At 39.2% G+C, this 16,961-nt stretch overlaps 1 protein-coding gene across 1 annotated transcript in view; it reads left to right on the top strand.

Annotated features, from left to right (window-relative positions):
- The window catches only part of LOC135585242 (uncharacterized), a 69,900-nt gene extending 54,732 nt beyond the window's left edge, over window positions 1-15,168 (top strand). The window contains exons 18-22 of the mRNA XM_065127687.1: window positions 237-354; window positions 431-520; window positions 2,030-2,095; window positions 2,185-2,280; window positions 14,653-15,168. Of these exons, the coding sequence (XP_064983759.1) occupies window positions 237-354; window positions 431-520; window positions 2,030-2,095; window positions 2,185-2,280; window positions 14,653-14,772 (490 nt within the window). The 3' untranslated portion in view covers window positions 14,773-15,168. The remainder of the gene's footprint in view (window positions 1-236; window positions 355-430; window positions 521-2,029; window positions 2,096-2,184; window positions 2,281-14,652) is intronic.
- The last annotated feature ends 1,793 nt before the right edge of the window (window positions 15,169-16,961 follow it).

The raw sequence follows: 16,961 nt of genomic DNA, 5'->3' as shown, positions 1-16,961 counted from the left end.
TGTTCAGAGACCTCAATGTCTTTTGTTTGTAGAGAATAATTCCCTGATTATCTCTGTTTGTTTCTTTGAAGAAAAAGATATTTTTTGTTTCTAGAATTAATGTTCTTAGTTATTGCTGACAATTAAATTTTTATGTGTGTGTATCTCTTACTTTCAAATTTAACAAGCCACTTCTAAAGGTTCTCTTCTTATTCATTGAACAGCTAGATTTCAGTTAATTTAATTTCATGTCACAGGTATATTGCAAGCACATTATTCAGTGACAATGACGAGGTTGGTACTACGGATACTTCAGAGAAGTCCTTTCCAATTCCATCAAAGTTGCTTGGCTTAAATCCTGGTTCTAGTGAAAAGGTACCAGTCCTAATATTTTACATCTTGATCCTTGACATTTGCTGTTTTACTAATGCTTAAGCCTGTTTCTCAATAGATTTATCTAAAGAAAGGTCCTTATGGATACTATGTGCAATTGGGTGAGGACAGGCAGGGTTTCGTGCCAAAAAGAGCTTCTCTCTCTGAGGTTCGTTACTAATTACTGTGAGTTCTGCATTAATATATTCTTTTAAGCAATTGTATGTGGTTTTGTTATCAGTCAATACATTATCTAATCTGATTCCTTAGAACTAATGGTCTGGATCAATCCCAATTTGATGTGTCTCGTGTTGTCTTCCATCTTTGGGTACAACCACAGATGCGCACCTCAATCCTTTGACACAATCGAGGATCTTAGCCTGCTGGATGCAATGTCAGAAAATAGGCCCTACGGATTTGTGTGATATTGGATTATTCAAAAGTAATATTTTTTAGTTTCTTTGATCAAGACCTGATACTGGACCATTGAAGTTAATATGTCAAAAAATTTCATTTATAAAAGATTTAATAATTAATTTATTAACTTATACAAATTACAGAATGAACCTATCACATATTTAAGAAATAGTTACATTTTGGATAGCAAGAAAGAAGTTATAAAATTCTGGCATCGGCGTAGAATCTTATTCAATGAGTATGTACAACCAATATGGTTACAGTATGTATTGGAAATTGGAATGCTGATAAGAGTACATAAGTATGGTTTAATATGTTAAGACCAACCAGCACTGTTACACTGGAACAATATGATCATTATGGGCTGATGATAAAGGATACTCGGTATGGTATTTTGAGGCGAGGATTAAGTTTTGTTGTGTATCATGTGTCACTTGATAATTCTGGGCTGGTAGGAATTGATACTTGCTGGTTTCATAGTTCTGGTGTGTCATATTTTTTCCTTATTATTTTGAAGGGCCAAGTTGCCTAATCTGGTCCCGGAAATGGTACCTTTTTCACATTGGGAAAGGGGTTCCCTTAGAATCCTGCTGCCTTCTGCAACCTCATGGAGAGGAAGGAAAAGGGAAGAAGATGCTTGGAGACAGGTAGATAGGGTTTGTAGGGTTTAAAGGTCAGTTTTGATTATTTTTTCTCTTTTGTTTTACTGTACTGGAAACAAAGCAGTTGAGTGGGGCAAAATGGCATGAAATGCGCTGTTCTGGTGGTGGTCTGATACACCCAATGTTGCCGGAACTTCAGATCTTGGTTAGAGGAATGTTGACATTATGCTTGTGCTAGCTTTTTACTTGCCTTGTTATGTTGATGAATTTCATATCCATTTGATTGTCTGAAATGAGAAACATGACTCTCCAAGGTACTTCATGCCACTACATAAGAAGGGAATTCTTCAGGAGTAAAATTTTTTTTTCCCTAACACTTGAGTTTGTTTATGGTTAGCTCACTTATAATTGGTATCAATTGCTCAATTGACCTAAAAGTTATAGGTGATTTTTGCTGATTTAGATTTATATTAGATTCTGTTCTACCCACTTATGGGGGAAACTTTTAGCACACTATTGTTGTGAAATTAGATTCATGAATTCTCTTTTCTTGTACTTTTAGCAGTCTTAATTTTGGTAATTGCAACATAAACATTTAATTAAGACCCTGAAAATAAATATATTTGAATCAAGAAGCTGATGGAATTGATGTATTTTAGGTGAAAGATGTTGAGGCTCTTACATTAGAGGATGCTATTCAGCTGCTTCAGTATCCCATAACTTTGGTAAACTTTTGATCCAAATTTTCTCAGTCATTGCTTCTTTGTGTTCTACCCATTTTATCAGTTCTGAATTGGAAACATTTCGAAAATAGGGAAACCATCCGGAGGACAATCATCCTGTTGTGTTGACCTATTCCAAGTTTGGATATTCAATTAGACATCGGCGGACTATTGCCCCGGTGCCAAAGGTATGTTCAATTCTATTAGATGTTGTATTTCTTGGTAAAATTTGCAAGTCTAATTACAGCTTCCTAAAACTGATAACAGTTTTGTAACCACTAGATGATCAAGGATTGACAATTTATGTTGCCCTACCTGTAATCAAGGGCATTTGATATAGAAACAGGATTATGGTATTATTGGGTGTATAGACTGCAGGCAGTAAGTTGGCTACATATATTACCATGGAGTATTATAAGGTGTTGTACCCTTGGCACATGCCATGCAATTTACAAAGCAAAATTTATAGGTGCCAATGTCAGTGGATTGGATGATATGCTCTTTGCAGTCCAAAAAATTTTATGTGATGTCAGTAATTCACTGATATGGTGCTTATTGCAGTGAAACACAGCCTGTTTTCATGGTGATAAATCCAGTACTAGTACTTGTTGGCAGTGTTTGCAAAGGCACTGGGTCTAATAGGTGCCAAGGTTTCAAAATAGGTGCTAGAAGCTTGCTTAGGCGCTCATCATATAAAAATTATAAAAAATATAATTAAGGATAAGGATAATCATTAGAAAAAATTTCAATCAGACATGAGTTTTATATCAAATAGGTGGAAGGTAGTCTGATGGTGCCTAGAAGGCTATTAAGATCAATATATTTGGGTTGTTTTTTCACTATGTAACAAAGACTGCTACCAAACAGGGTAGTGGTAATCATTTTTGATCTGATTGTACTTGTTAGCATCAATGGCAACGATCTAGTAACATGCTGAATCGGGAGGCCAGTGGAGACAACAGCTAAAGAGTGCTTCAAATTGGAAATAGGAAGAAGAAAAGGGAGATGCCATACCATGCTGTCTCTAGTGGTAGATGGAGAAGCTGTAGCAGGTAGAGGAAACAAAGAGGGCAATGGAGAGCCAGTGTCGAACAACAAATGTGGCAGAGTTTGATGGAGTGTGGCCTCGGGTGATACTAGTGTGATGCAGAATGGGGGGGAGGGGTGTAGTAATATAGAATTCGAAAGAAAACCGATAGTACAGTTTGTCGAATAGAGATGGAGCGAACTAACGAAGCAACTTTGATAAAAAACAAAAAGTAGCTCACCACCAAGTTTAAAATCACAATGGGATACAAAAAGTTCACCACCCAACAGAAATTAAACAAGGATACAAAACTAGAAAATAAAAGACTCACCACTCAAGGACGCATCCAAGAGATGCAGAGTTTATGGGAGTACTCTAAGAGAGCTTCTGCCAAAATATCATCAGTTTCTAAAGTCTTTTCTAAGCCCTAAACACTAAAATAAATACTAGTGCATGAAACAACCCTTCATGCATAGGAAATTTCGAAATTAAGTGTTTTACAATTGCTAACCAACTCTTTTAATGCATTCCTTAACCATGAAGAAAAGCACCTTGAAACTGCTTTATCTTTATGCAGGAAATATGCTGATGAGCTGTCTTATCTGAGTGGGCTGAGTTGAAAATTATGAGGCAATATTATTAGCTGAAAAAATATCATATAATCAGCAAGGTCCATATGAGTAGATTGTAGTAAATTAGACACTCCCATGTCAATCTCCCCTAGTTGAAAAAGAATTGTCCGCAAGTCCTTGTTTGTTTCGTCAGCATGATTGTGAAAAGGACTTAAATCAGCAACATTAAATGTTGGGAACACTCTGTAATTTTCAGGTAGCTCAATCTTATAAGCGTTTTTACCAATTCTCTTAAGTACTTTGAATGAACCATCAGCTTTTGGTTTCAATTTTTCAAATTTGCCTGGTGGAAACCTCTCCTTTCTTAGATGAATCTAGACCAAATCACCAACATTAAACTCCATATGTTTTCTGTGTTTGTTGGCAGCTTCCATGTACCTCTTATTTTGCCTTTCTATATTTGCTTTAACACCCTCTTGTAGCTTATTTATTTGTTTTACTCTCTCATCAGCATCTCCACTAAATTGTTTAGTTGACGAATGAGGGAAGAATTCCAAAGGACCAGCGGGATTAGCACCATAAACAACCTCAAAAGGACTCTTACCAATACAATGATGCATAGAACGATTATAGGAAAACTCAATTTGTGAAAGAATGAGATCTTAATATTCTTGCCAACATAACTTCTAAGCAAATTTTTCAAGCTTCTGTTCATTACCTCAGTTTGCCCATCAGTTTGTGGATGATGCGAGCTGTTGAAATTCAAAGAAGTACCCAGCTTCCTCCAAAGAGTTCTCCAAAAATAACTAAGAAATTTTGAATCTCGATCAGACACCATAGTTTTTGGAATACCATGCAATTTAACAATCTTTTTAAAATACAAATCAGCAATATGAGATGCACTATTCGATTTATTGCAGGGAACAAAGTGAGACATTTTTGAAAATCTATCAACAACCATGATAGAATCTTTGTTCCTTTGAGTTCTTGACAGTTCCAAAACGAAATCAAGACTCACATCTTCCCATGGAGCATTTGGCACAGACAATAGAGTGTACAATCCAGAATTTTGACTTTTTCTTTTTGCCAAATGACACACTCGGCATTGCTTTATGTGTCTCTCCACATCTCTAAACATCTTTGGCCAATAGAAGTTTGATTGAACAAGGGTTGGAGTCTTGTCTCTACCGAAATGTCTATCCAAAACACCACCGTGAGCTTCAGCTAGAATTACTTGTCTCAAAGAATAAGATGGAACACATAAAGCATTAGCTCGAAAAGAAAACCATCAAAGATAGAAAATTGTTGTAAGGAACTTGATTTGCAATTCTGTCATATTAAGTCGAAATCCACATCATTCTCATAGAGATCTTTGAATGTTTCAAATCCAACCACTTTTAACTTTCATTGCTGATAATAAAGAATGCTTTCTGCTCAATGCGTCAGCAACTACATTTTGAACACCAGATTTGTGTTTGATTGTAAAATTATAAGATTGTAAAAATCCACCTAAGCTGCATGCCTCTTGTTTAGCTTGTGCTGGTGATTAATGAACTTTAATGCCTCATGATCAGAATATAGGACAAATGACTTGACCAGAAGATATTGACTCTAATGAGATAAAGCTCGATAAATAGCATAAAACTCCTTGTCATAGGTAGAATATTTCTTTCTCGTATCATTCAACTTTTCACTAAAAAATGCAATTGGCTTTCCATCTTGACTCAAAACAGCACCAATTCCCACTTTAGATGCATCACATTTAACCTAAAATACATTGTCAAAATTTGGTAGAACTAAGATAGAAGCTTCGGTTACCTTTCTTTTTAAAAGCTCAAAAGCGTCATTAGTCTTATTAGTCCATTTGAATTTATTAGATTTTAGACATTCGGTGATTGGAGCGATAATAAAGTTGAAACTCTTGATGAATCTTCTATAAAAAGAAGTTAAGCCATGGAAACTCCTCACATCATATAATAAGCAGGTATTTGCCAATTGAGAATAGCTTCTACCTTATTTTGATCCATCATGATTTATTCTTTTGAAACAACATACCCCAAAAACACAATACTAGATGTAAAGAAATCACACTTCGTTAGATTAGCATAAAGCTTTTGTTGCCTCAAAATAAGAAAGATTTTTTTCAAATGATTCATATGCTCCTCTTCGCTCTTGCTGTACACCAATATATCATCAAAGTAAACTACAACAAATATTCCAATGCATGGCTTAAGTATGTGATTCATAAATCTCATGAAAGTGCTAGGAGCATTAGATAGCCCAAATGGCATAACCAACCATTCATATAAGCCTTCTCTAGGTTTAAATGTTGTTTTCCACTCATCTCCGGGCCTCATTCTTATTTGGTGATAGCTACTCCTCAAATCAATTTTAGAGAAAATAAAAGCACCACACAATTGATCAAGTAAATCGTCTAACTTTGGAATAGGAAAACGATAGTCTACTGTGATTTTGTTGATGGTGCGACTATCCACGCACATTCTCTAAGAACCATCCTTTTTAGGCACCAACAAGGCGGGAACTGCACAAGGACTCATGCTCTCTTGAATTAACCCCTTTTTCACCAATTCATCAACTTGCTTTTAAAGTTCTTCATGCTCCTTGGGACTCATTCTGTATGTTGCTTTATTAGGTAGAATAGCCCCCGGAATAAGATCAATGTGATGCTGGATGCCTCTCAAAGGTGGATGGCCATGTGGAATCTCTTTCGGTATAACATCTTGAAATTCCTCTAGGATTGGTTTCATGATTGTCGGTGTCTCCTTATGTTGTTCATTCTCCTCTACTACCACTAGAGCCATAACATGACCACCCTTTTCTAATTCTCCTTTGCATTCACCATAGGACATAAAAGCACTAACTTCCGCCTTTGGTGCGCTGATTTCAGAAGGTTGTAATGGAACTAAGATAATCTTTTTTTCATTCACCTTAAAAGAATAAGTATGTTTGTAGCCGTCATACAACACCCTTCTATCATAATGCTAAGGTCTTCCCAACAGCAAATGACAAGTATCCATAGGAGCAACATCACACCATACTTCGTCCTTATAATACTTGCCAATAGAAAATGAAACTAAACATATTTTAGTTACCTTGATGTCAATGATACCACGTTTTCAAAGTTGCCGCTGTCAATGATCACCAAGCACACCTTGCCAAGAGAAGTGCATTTAGTGTGAAACACATTTTTTCTCACTCAACTTTCATCCTCGGCCACATAGGATACTTGTAAGCTACGTTGCAATACAATAGACAAACCATGATCAGCATAAGTAATCTCTTCCTCATCATCATTGTATTTTGGTTCGTCATCGGCTTTATCTTCTCCTCCATCACTATGATTTTCAACCAAAGTTACAATCCTCCTATTTGGACAATCTGAAGCAATATGCTCAAAACCATGACATTTGAAGCATTTTTGGCCACTTGGGGTAGAAGAGTTAGGTGTTTTTTTTACTGCCAGCAGATTCATCACCCTTTTCTTGCACCTTCGAAATCACCTTACTTTGGATAGTAGGCTTTGAACTTCCTCCTTTTGTATATCCTTCTTTTGAACCATATCGATAACTCTTTTCAAACTTCTGTTGTTTTTCAACTTTGAATGCCAGCTTGCTCACATCATTTAAAGACCAATATGGTTGTAGTTGAACCACTTTAGCAATCTCCTCCTAAGTATCTTGCAATTGTTTGCTCTTCCGGTTTCACAAGCTCTTCTTTTAACATCATATTATCGAATTCTGCAGTGTACTCCTCCATACTAAGATCTTTTTGCTTGAAATAATGGATTTTGAGAAAGATATCTTGCTTATAATTATTTGATAAATATTTTCTCTTCAGCTTCCTTTTCATTTTTTCCCATGTCACGATTTTACTCTTCCCCTCACAGTCTCTCTGTTTCTTCAGATTTTCCCACCAAAAAGATTGATTCCGTCTGAGTTTGAGTGCCACAAGTTTGACCTTCTTTTGTTTTGGTGGTTCATGAAAATCGAAAATTCTTTCTACTGTATTAAGCCAATCGATAAAGTCATCAACATTTATTTTACCTTCAAATTCTGGAATCTCCAATCTTGGGTTATATTTATTCTGCCACTCATCTTGGACTTCATGCCTTGTGTGAAATCTTCTCGACTCCCTTGGATGAGGAGGTGTGTATCATCATCAGAAGTAAATTCATGGACATCATTTTCATGCTGGTTGTGTCTACTTCGAAGTTCTTCAATTATTTCATTTTTTTTCTTGTAGACTACGTAGCAATCTTCGTAGCTGCAGCCTCAACGATTCAGCATCATCTTCATGGTCACTACCTTCACCAACTATATCTTTTCCATTCCGCCGTGTCATGATCTATAACCTTTAGCTCTGATACCAAACTGATACCAGTATGATGCAGAATTGGGGGGGGGGGTGTAGTAGAATAGAATTTGAAAGAAAATCGATAGTACAGTTTGTCGAATAAAGAAGGAGCGAACTAACGAAGCAACTTTGATAAAAAACGAAAAGTAGCTTACCACCAAGTTTAAAATTACAATGGGATACAGAAAGTTCACCACCCAATATAAATTAAACTAGGATACAGAACTAGAAAATAAAAGACTCACCACTCAAGGACGCATCCAAGAGATACAGAGTTTATGGGAGTACTCCAAGAGAGCTTCTGCCAAAATATCATTAGTTTTTAAAGTCCTTTCTAAGTCCTAAACACCAAAATAAATGCTAGTGCATGAAACAACACTTCATGCATAGGAAATTTCGAAATTAAGTGTTTTACAACTGTTAACCAACTCCTTTAATGCATTCCTTAATCATGAAGAAAAGCACCTTGAAACAGCTTTACCTTTGTGTAGGGAATATGTTGATGAGCTGTCTTATCTGAGTGGGCTGAGTTGAAGATTATGAGGCAATATTATTGGCTGAAAAAAATATCATATCATCAGCAAGGTCCATATGAACAGATTGTAGCAAATTAGATACTCCCGTGTCATCGGGTTGCTCACATATGATGCTCTATGATGGAAAATAGAGGCAGAGAAAGGTGGAGAAGAGATAGGCATATGAGAGCAAAGGTGGGTGCGATCTGATTGCTCGGTCTAGCACAACTAGGCTAGGGCGGCTTGGCGATGGAGAAGCAACCGTCAATGAATAGGCGGCAAGCTAGTAGTAGTTATGGTTTAAATATTGTCGTAGGGAGGGGAATGCGTCAAGGGTGGGGGTGATTGGGAGAGAACATAATAAACCAGCCTTAATCAATTGAGCAAACCAAGACATGATTCTGGTTTCAATCAAGCTCAAGTTGGGCTCTTTGAGTCAAACTCAGGTCTAACAAATTTGATGTATGTTGCACTCACTATGCCTGGGTTCGCTTGGGCGAACCCAAGCAAAGGTGCCTCGCTCAACTAGGTTTGAGGCGCTTGGGCCGTGCCTTAGCTCGCCCGAGCACCTAGGTGAGCACTTGGTAAGTGCTTGTTGGATCATATTGTGGTTTGTATCTTGTTAATGAATTTACAATATTTACAATCATGGCTAGCTTTATCTTGAAGCATACAGTGATTTGAATGTCAAGCTTCGAGGCATAAATAATTGTTAGAGCAGTTTTTGCTTGTCTGAGCTAGAAGCTACTTCGGATCCAACTTGGTTCCCTTCCCGAGTCGGTCTCAAGGTGAACTCCTTTGAGAGTTATTCGAATCCTACAAAGACTACATTGGAGCACTATCGACAATACTCCTCTAATGCTTAGGTCAGTCAACAAGTTGGACAGGTCGAATGTATATGTTCAGTGGTCTATAACATACTTGGGAGACCTTTTATAGTGGTTGCTTAAAACCGTTACGTCTGTTCATTACATGGCTCGTGCGATCGTGGGGACGTTAAACTTGGTCGTAACCACCATTAGCTTGCACTGAACCCAAGGTACGTAATTCTTCAACACATGGCATTGATTGGGCACGGCTAGCTAATTCCATTTTATAGGGCGTTGGATTTGTTCGCATGATGCCAAGGTGGTGTCGTGGTGTTTGCCACGTGGAGCTAGGGTGTCGGCCACAAGAGTTGGTGTTTCGGTCACGTGACGTCATCGTGTCTACCACGTGGAGTCGAGGTGTCGATCACGGGAGTCGGCGTGTCAACCACATGGCATCGTGGTGTTTGCTACGTGGAGTTGACATGTCAACCATGTGGCATCATCATGTCTGCCACATGGAGTTGAGGTGTTAGCCACAGGAGTCGGCATGTCAGCCATGTGGCTTCATTGTATTTGCCACATCATTTTCCTATAACACATGCTCCCTCACTTCTTAAGCTGGGGAGTGTAGTGAGATCAGGTTGGGAAGAAGCGCTTGGTGGGTCGACTAGGCCAGGTGCAAAGGTGCACGGTGGGCCAACTAGGCCAATTAATATAGAGAACGATGAGCCAATTGGGTTGGGCGTGGCGGCGCACAATGGGTCGATTGGGTCGGGTGCAGTGGCAAAGGTGGAACAATTGGGCCGAGCGTGGTGGCGCACTATGGGCTGACTAGAGCAGGCGTGGCGATGTATGGTGGTGTGCATAACATGCCTCCTTCAGCGAGCGAGTAGATTTGGGCATGATTTGACAACTGGTCATGCTTCGTAATCACTGCGATTGGGTCAACGTGGCGAGATCTCAGTCCCACATGTGGCAATCGTGTGGATTCTGATAGTTCGACAAGATTGTAATGATGATCTGAATGACCTTTAGGTTGTCTAGATATTGTTGGAGGTTATGCAAGGATTTTGTAGAAAAACCTCGAGAATTGAAGGCCATTAATATATGCATTGATAAGGATAAAGGGAGTTAGGTCTGCGACCAAATGTACTTCCTCAATAAATCTCCTTGTGTAGCTTTCCAACTATTATTTTTCTTCTTGTCGTATGTCATAAAGAGAATTAGTTGTCCTTTTTAGGAGTCTATAGTTGACAAAATTGAGTTTGAATTCTCTCGCCTGTTGACTAAAGGATGAAATCAACTCAGGAGGGAGTTTAACGAACCACTCCCACGCCATGCCCCTTAGTGTCACGGGGAAAGTTCGACACATGAGGAAGTCTATGGTACCATAAAGTGTCATTTGGTAGTTGAATGGTGTGATGTGTTTCGAGGGTCAGACTTCCCATTATACAAGCCTAGAGTGGGTAATCGAAAGCCTTGCAGAATCGGTTTGTCATTTATATCTTTCACAAAGGGGGATTGTAATTACGACTTCACTTCTGGTTGCTTCCCCTGTTTTTCTGCCTCCAAATATCTTCGAGTCTTTAATCCATCTTGTTGAGGTGATCACGAACTTAGGCCAAGATATCTTTGACTATACGATCGATTTGTTTTGAATTTCTGGCTCCAATGATTTGGAGCCCGAATCGGTGAAGGAAAATGCACTTCTAGTGGAAGATTGGTTGGGCGTGATTCCATTGCTAGGCTCTAGGTAGGGGTGGGTGGTGAAATTGGAGCTAGGAAGTGGGAATAGTAGAGTGAATGGAGCTGTTGGTGCTTGTTGGGTTAATTGGGCTAATTGAGGTATGGAACTATGGTTTGGACTTTGGACTATTCCTGTTAAAACCTACACTTGTTGAACTAGAGTGTGCAAGTTTTAAGTAGGAATGTTCATTGTTGTGGGTCTTGGTTATGCCATTTGTTGGGGTGGGAGTGGCTAGTTGAAGGCTGAGTCTTGGAAAAGTTGTCGAAAGAGATTAGGGTTAGGGATTTGGATAGGTGGATTAGGGCTGGTCGTCACCCTAAGTTGTCGCTGATCGGGGATCATTGATACTATGGGGGTTCGGCAAGGGGGCATTCGACGTTGTCGAACTTATCCCATTCGGGCTCAAGTCCTCGGGATTCAACCAAGATGGCCCTACAAGGTTCCCTTGGGACATCCTAGTTGGCCCTTCTAGCGCCAGCTTAAGTTGCTTTAGATCGAACCTGGTTCCCTTTCTGAGCCGGTCTCAAGGTGAACTCCTTTGAGAGTCATCCAAATCCTATAAAGACTACGTCGGGGTTCTCTCGATAATGTCCCTCCAATGCTTAAGTCAATCAATAAGTCAGATAGGTTAGATGTATACCTTCAATGGCTTGTGATGTACTTGGGAGCCCATCTTTTATAGTGGTTGTTCGGAGTTGTTATGTCCATTCATTACGTGGCTTGTGTGATTATGGGGGTGTTAAACCCGATTGTAACTGCTAGTAAACCACACCATACATAACTCTTCAATACGTGGCATTGATCAGGCACGGTTAGCTAATTCTATTTTACGGGGCATTGGACTTGTTTGTATGATGCCAAGGGGGTGTCGTGGTGTTTTCTACGTGGAGCCAGTGAACCGTACGAGATTCGAGTTCGACGATCCGTCGACTCTATATCACCTTTTGAATGGAAGTTTTGGCGGAGGAGAGAACTATCATAGAAAGGTAGCGTAAAACTGAAAGAAAATAACCTCTATTGCTTGTAAAGCTAAACGTTTTGATTACAAGACATAAAGCAACGAAATTAGAAGTACGAAATGTGACTAAGAGGCATGTAGGGCACAGGTTGTCTGTGGATAGCACCTGGGTTCGATAACAAGCAACAAGTGTTGGGGACTTCTTATAGCAGCTAGACGAAGCCTTGATGCAAGGTTTTGGCTGTTGGAACTTGAGGAAGAAGTCTGCAATTGGAAGGATGGGCAGCACCTCACAAAACTCCTCCCTTCTCTCATTTCCTCTCGTCGCTTCTCTCTTCTGAGGTTGGAATAGCTAGGGCCGGTTGGACTTTTATTGGAGACTTCTTTCTTATTCCCTTTAGATGGTAGCACACCCCTTGTCTTATAGGGTGAGGGCTGCCCCAAGTCCTTAGGATTTAAGGGCTTTCCTTGTAGGGCACTCATAGCTAGTACTTTCCTTGTAAGGTCGTTGTAACCCCCTTGCTTGGTGGCTATCCCTATTTGAGTGAGAGGTGCCCTAATCCGACTGCTATTAGGACTTGGATTGAGGTGAGTGGGCTACTGGGACTTGGGCTTTAGTTGGCCAAATAGGGCTTTAAGTCTTCAAAGGGTCCTTGGATAGGGATCAATCAAACTTGTTGAATGGTGTTGAGATCGTCCCTGATCAAACAAGGTGTTAGCTGCAGGAGTCAGCATTTCAGCCACGTGGCATCATCTCGTCTACCATTATGTCACGAACGGTCGTCGCGCACCCGCAAGTACATGTACAGCTACTTGGCAGCCTGTTTTGCCTTGGTTTTGAGTCATTTTGCTTGTAAAAATGTAAGTTCGAACAAGCTGCAGCGTTACAAAGCGACCGCTCACCGAACCGAGCAAAACAGCCCCAAAACAGCTCCATTTTCGTGTGCCACGGGCTGATTTCTGGAATCTGCCTTCGCTCACCAAAACGTCAGCCATCTCAGCCCCTTGGAACCCCCCGGGTGGCACAGGGCTAGATGGGGCTTCGGTATAGTACCGGGTGTTGAACACTCATTCGTAAGTTCGCACGTTGCCTTGACGGGAACTTGTTGTCGTGCCCGGGACTCGGTGAGCAGCTATTTGTGGGCTTGCAGCTGTTCGTTCAACCTTCTAAAGCCCTTGTTTTCCCCCTCTCCCTCTTTTCTCTTGTGCACGCAAGGTGCTCATTGAATTGCTTGTAAAGGTTCCCCTTTTCGCGAGACTTCAGGATTTGTCCGTTGCTCGTTCTTTCAAACTAATCAACTTTCTCTTTTACAGGTCCTTCGGGACCTGCGAGAGGTTGCAAGTGGGCTGATCTTTGCGGAGCAATATCGCAAGGGCAAAGCGCGACTTAGGCAACGCAAGCTAAGTTCGCGTCTTGGCCGCAAAGGTGCCTCACGCCTTAGGCAATTCCAGCTAAGGTCGTGACAATTAGGAGCCGAGGTGTCGGCCATTGGAGTTGGCGTGTTGGCCACATGGTGCCATGGTGTCGGCCATAGGAGTTGATGTGTCATCACGTGGCATCGTCGTGCCTGCCACATGGTGCCGAGGTGTCGGCCATGAGAGTCGGCGTGTCTGCCGCATGGAGCTGAGGTGTCGGTCACTGGAGTCAATGTGTCTGCCATGTCATTTTCCTATAACATAAACAAATCACTTTAACTTCTAGTAGTCTAGAAAGCATGGAGATAACTTAAAAGGCTCCTTTTTTACTGTTAGTATGGTCCATGAAGGGTTGATGGAAGGTCATCTTAATAAGATATATAATGCCTGTAACAAGGTAGTGTTGTATGAATAGATTTGTGTCTGTGAACTATATTTCATCAAATCCTAGTAAAGATTGAAGTGTTCTTTCCTCTAATGCATGTTATTGCCCCACTTATTTCCACCCATTAAGACATTTATTTGTGCAAAGGATAAATAGTGAAGATGGGATTTGATCCCATGCAATGATCTGGCATCTTCCCGTTAAGACAAACTGAGAAGCAAAATCAAATTTATTCTTTCTATATAAGCTAAGAACCTCAAAGACGTTTGGTTTCATGGAGAACTGATTGTGGTTTGCATTTGTACTTAAGAGGTGATTTTGTGCAATAAGTCGATGGTACAAATTTTATGTTTGGCCTATATTTTACCAACCAATTCCATGGACATCATGTGTAGTCACAGGGTTTTGCTGGTCATCAGTTGGCACAGGTTATGAATATATTCACATTCAGCACCTGACGGCATTGTGAGCATGCCACTTTGTGGACGATTTATATTTGTTTCTTTTCCCCTGTAGCAGCAGCACATTGCCTAGCCAGTTCAAATTTAGAAACTATCAAGTACTGTAAGATTTGTTGTTGTGTATGCCCAAATGTTTTGGTATATTATTAATAACTGACATTCTTATAATTGTTTCTGTTAATATTTGTAACATTCAAAAGTAGATTTAACTGCATATTTATTCCCTCGTTTTTATTGTTTCCCTGGCCTTTTCGTTTAAGTGATCTTTTACAACTGGTTCTTTATCATTATTGCAGCGTTTAGACCCTAAGGAGATCACACTGGAAGTAGGTTTGAAGCTTTTGGTGAGCAAGACTGCCAAACAATTTGGTCGTAGGAAAGGCAAGTCTAAGACCGAAGAAGCCTTGTGGGAGTAACCATAAATCTTAATCGGCTACATTCAGAACATCCTGATAGGCTAAAGTCTTTTGTTTAAGAATAACGTCTGGAACTCGAAAGAAATGCATAGCATTTGTGGAAGACGAATGATACATGTCTCCATCAACATCTGTGGGCTTGAGCTCTCTTAATTTCCATGTAGCAGCTGCCATTGAATGTCTTATACTTGTCATTTTCATTAATGTAATGATAATGATTTTCCCCCGTGATTATCACATTTTGATCAGTTGTAATTCCGGCTCGATTAGAGGTATTATTTAAAGCTGCATAATTTGTTATGCAGCTCTTCTGGAGGGTTTTTTTTTTTTCCTTTCTGTAATAGTTTCTTTAGGGACATAAGACTATGATTTTAAATTGTATTTTCATTACTAGAACAGAGTGGTGTTTTATGACAAAAAAAAAGATCTAAATATGTGGTTAATTGTTATTATTGTCACTATGAGCTTCAGTAATATTGAATAAAAAACTTTGAAATCAACATGGATCAGCTGGCTATCTTTATTACCGATTATGTAATTTTTGGTGTAATTTTATTCATTGCATCAAGAACGATATTCTAACTTAATTTTATTCATTGCATCAAGCATGGGGTGCTAGAAAATAGACAAGTTAAAGAAAACCCAAATAATAATAATATATGAACTCAGACAATTAACACGTCGGGTTATTGGCACGATCGTCTTAGTTCCTCATGAATGTGAATCTGAAATGGTCGATGATCACCAAATTTTTTGATCGTTATGAGCTCTGCAAGCCATCTCTTGTCTTGTGGATCACACACCCATAGTCTTCTAGATGTTTGTTCCAGTTAAGTTTTTCTCTTTTGGAAATAAACCTTAAATAAATAAATAGAATAAAATAAAAAGCATCAAACCCCGGTGATTCTATCAAAATTGGGCGGGTCATGAGCTCTATAGTTGAGTTTCCAAGGCAGGTGGCTAATTTAAACCGAATGCATTGTGTCTATCAAAATTCTAAGATCAGCTGATAATACCTTTCGATTGAGATGCTATGGCCCTTCCGTAGTTCCATTTATTAAAAGTAATAATGGTCAATGCAATGCACAAAGACAGACCCATATTCTCACTCCGTGACTCTGCTTTGCCCCAGAACATACGAGATTGCGTGCTTTATAAAGTGAACATCCGATAACCAGCACTTTATTGATAGTTATTTGAAAAAAAGAAAAAATAATCCACTTGTCTCTGTTGAGATCATCGTTATTTTAAAAATGTATCCCACAAGGAAGAACTAAAAGATGCAGTCACAGTTTAACACGGTTTTACGGCCATGAGAGTTCCGTCAAAAGTTTGATGAAAATTTAGCAAATAACAGTGATACATTTTTTTGTCATTCCAAAGCAATAAGATAAAGGCAAGTAAATGTCCAACAGATAACTCGGGGAAGACATCTCAGCAAAGATGTAATAGTAGCGATCGGAAGAGTAGAAAAAACAAGTATAAAACCAGACAAAGTTGCGCATAATTTTATACCTCACAGATTTTAAATATTAAAACCATTTTCTGGTAAACTCACTCTTCGAATAAAATTGCACTTGACCACTCCTCGTATGTCCAGAAATCATCAGTAAAAATAATAAAGTATGAGTAATCACATATGACATGAGTTCACAGGGGTTTACATACATCATCATGTATAAGTTCTAATAGCTGAGTGGTTCTCTCTCCAATTCTACTAAAAGAAGAGTTGGTCAGTTTTCTACCAAGGCAAAACTCGCAAGTTGCATATCACTTATAGTCGAATAGATCTAGATATTCATTCTTTAACAACTTTTGAATCATTCTCTCGTGGATATAACCTAGCCTACAATGTGTTCACCTCATCTCGTTTCCTCTTGGACACACTTACATTCATGATATGTGGAGTAGTGTCTAGTATAAACAAACCATTATGCAATGTTCCTCTCGTGATGATCTCATCATATGATATTATTGAACAATCATTGTTCTCAAAAACTAATTTATATCCACCAATTATCAAACATGAAATAAAAAAATATTTTTTGATAATAGAATGAACAAAATAACGTGGATCCAATACAATAATAGCTCCACCAAGCAAATGTAGGGTGATTTCGCCAACAGCTTCTATAGCAACTTTTGCTCCATTGCCCATCTTAAGATCCATCTTGCCTCTCGCCAATCTC

This window comes from Musa acuminata, chromosome BXJ2-10 (assembly GCF_036884655.1).
Source record: "Musa acuminata AAA Group cultivar baxijiao chromosome BXJ2-10, Cavendish_Baxijiao_AAA, whole genome shotgun sequence".
Taxonomy (NCBI): Eukaryota; Viridiplantae; Streptophyta; class Magnoliopsida; order Zingiberales; family Musaceae; genus Musa; species Musa acuminata.
The sequence above is the reverse complement of the archived record's forward strand: the minus strand, read 5'-3'. Positions and strand labels throughout refer to the sequence as shown.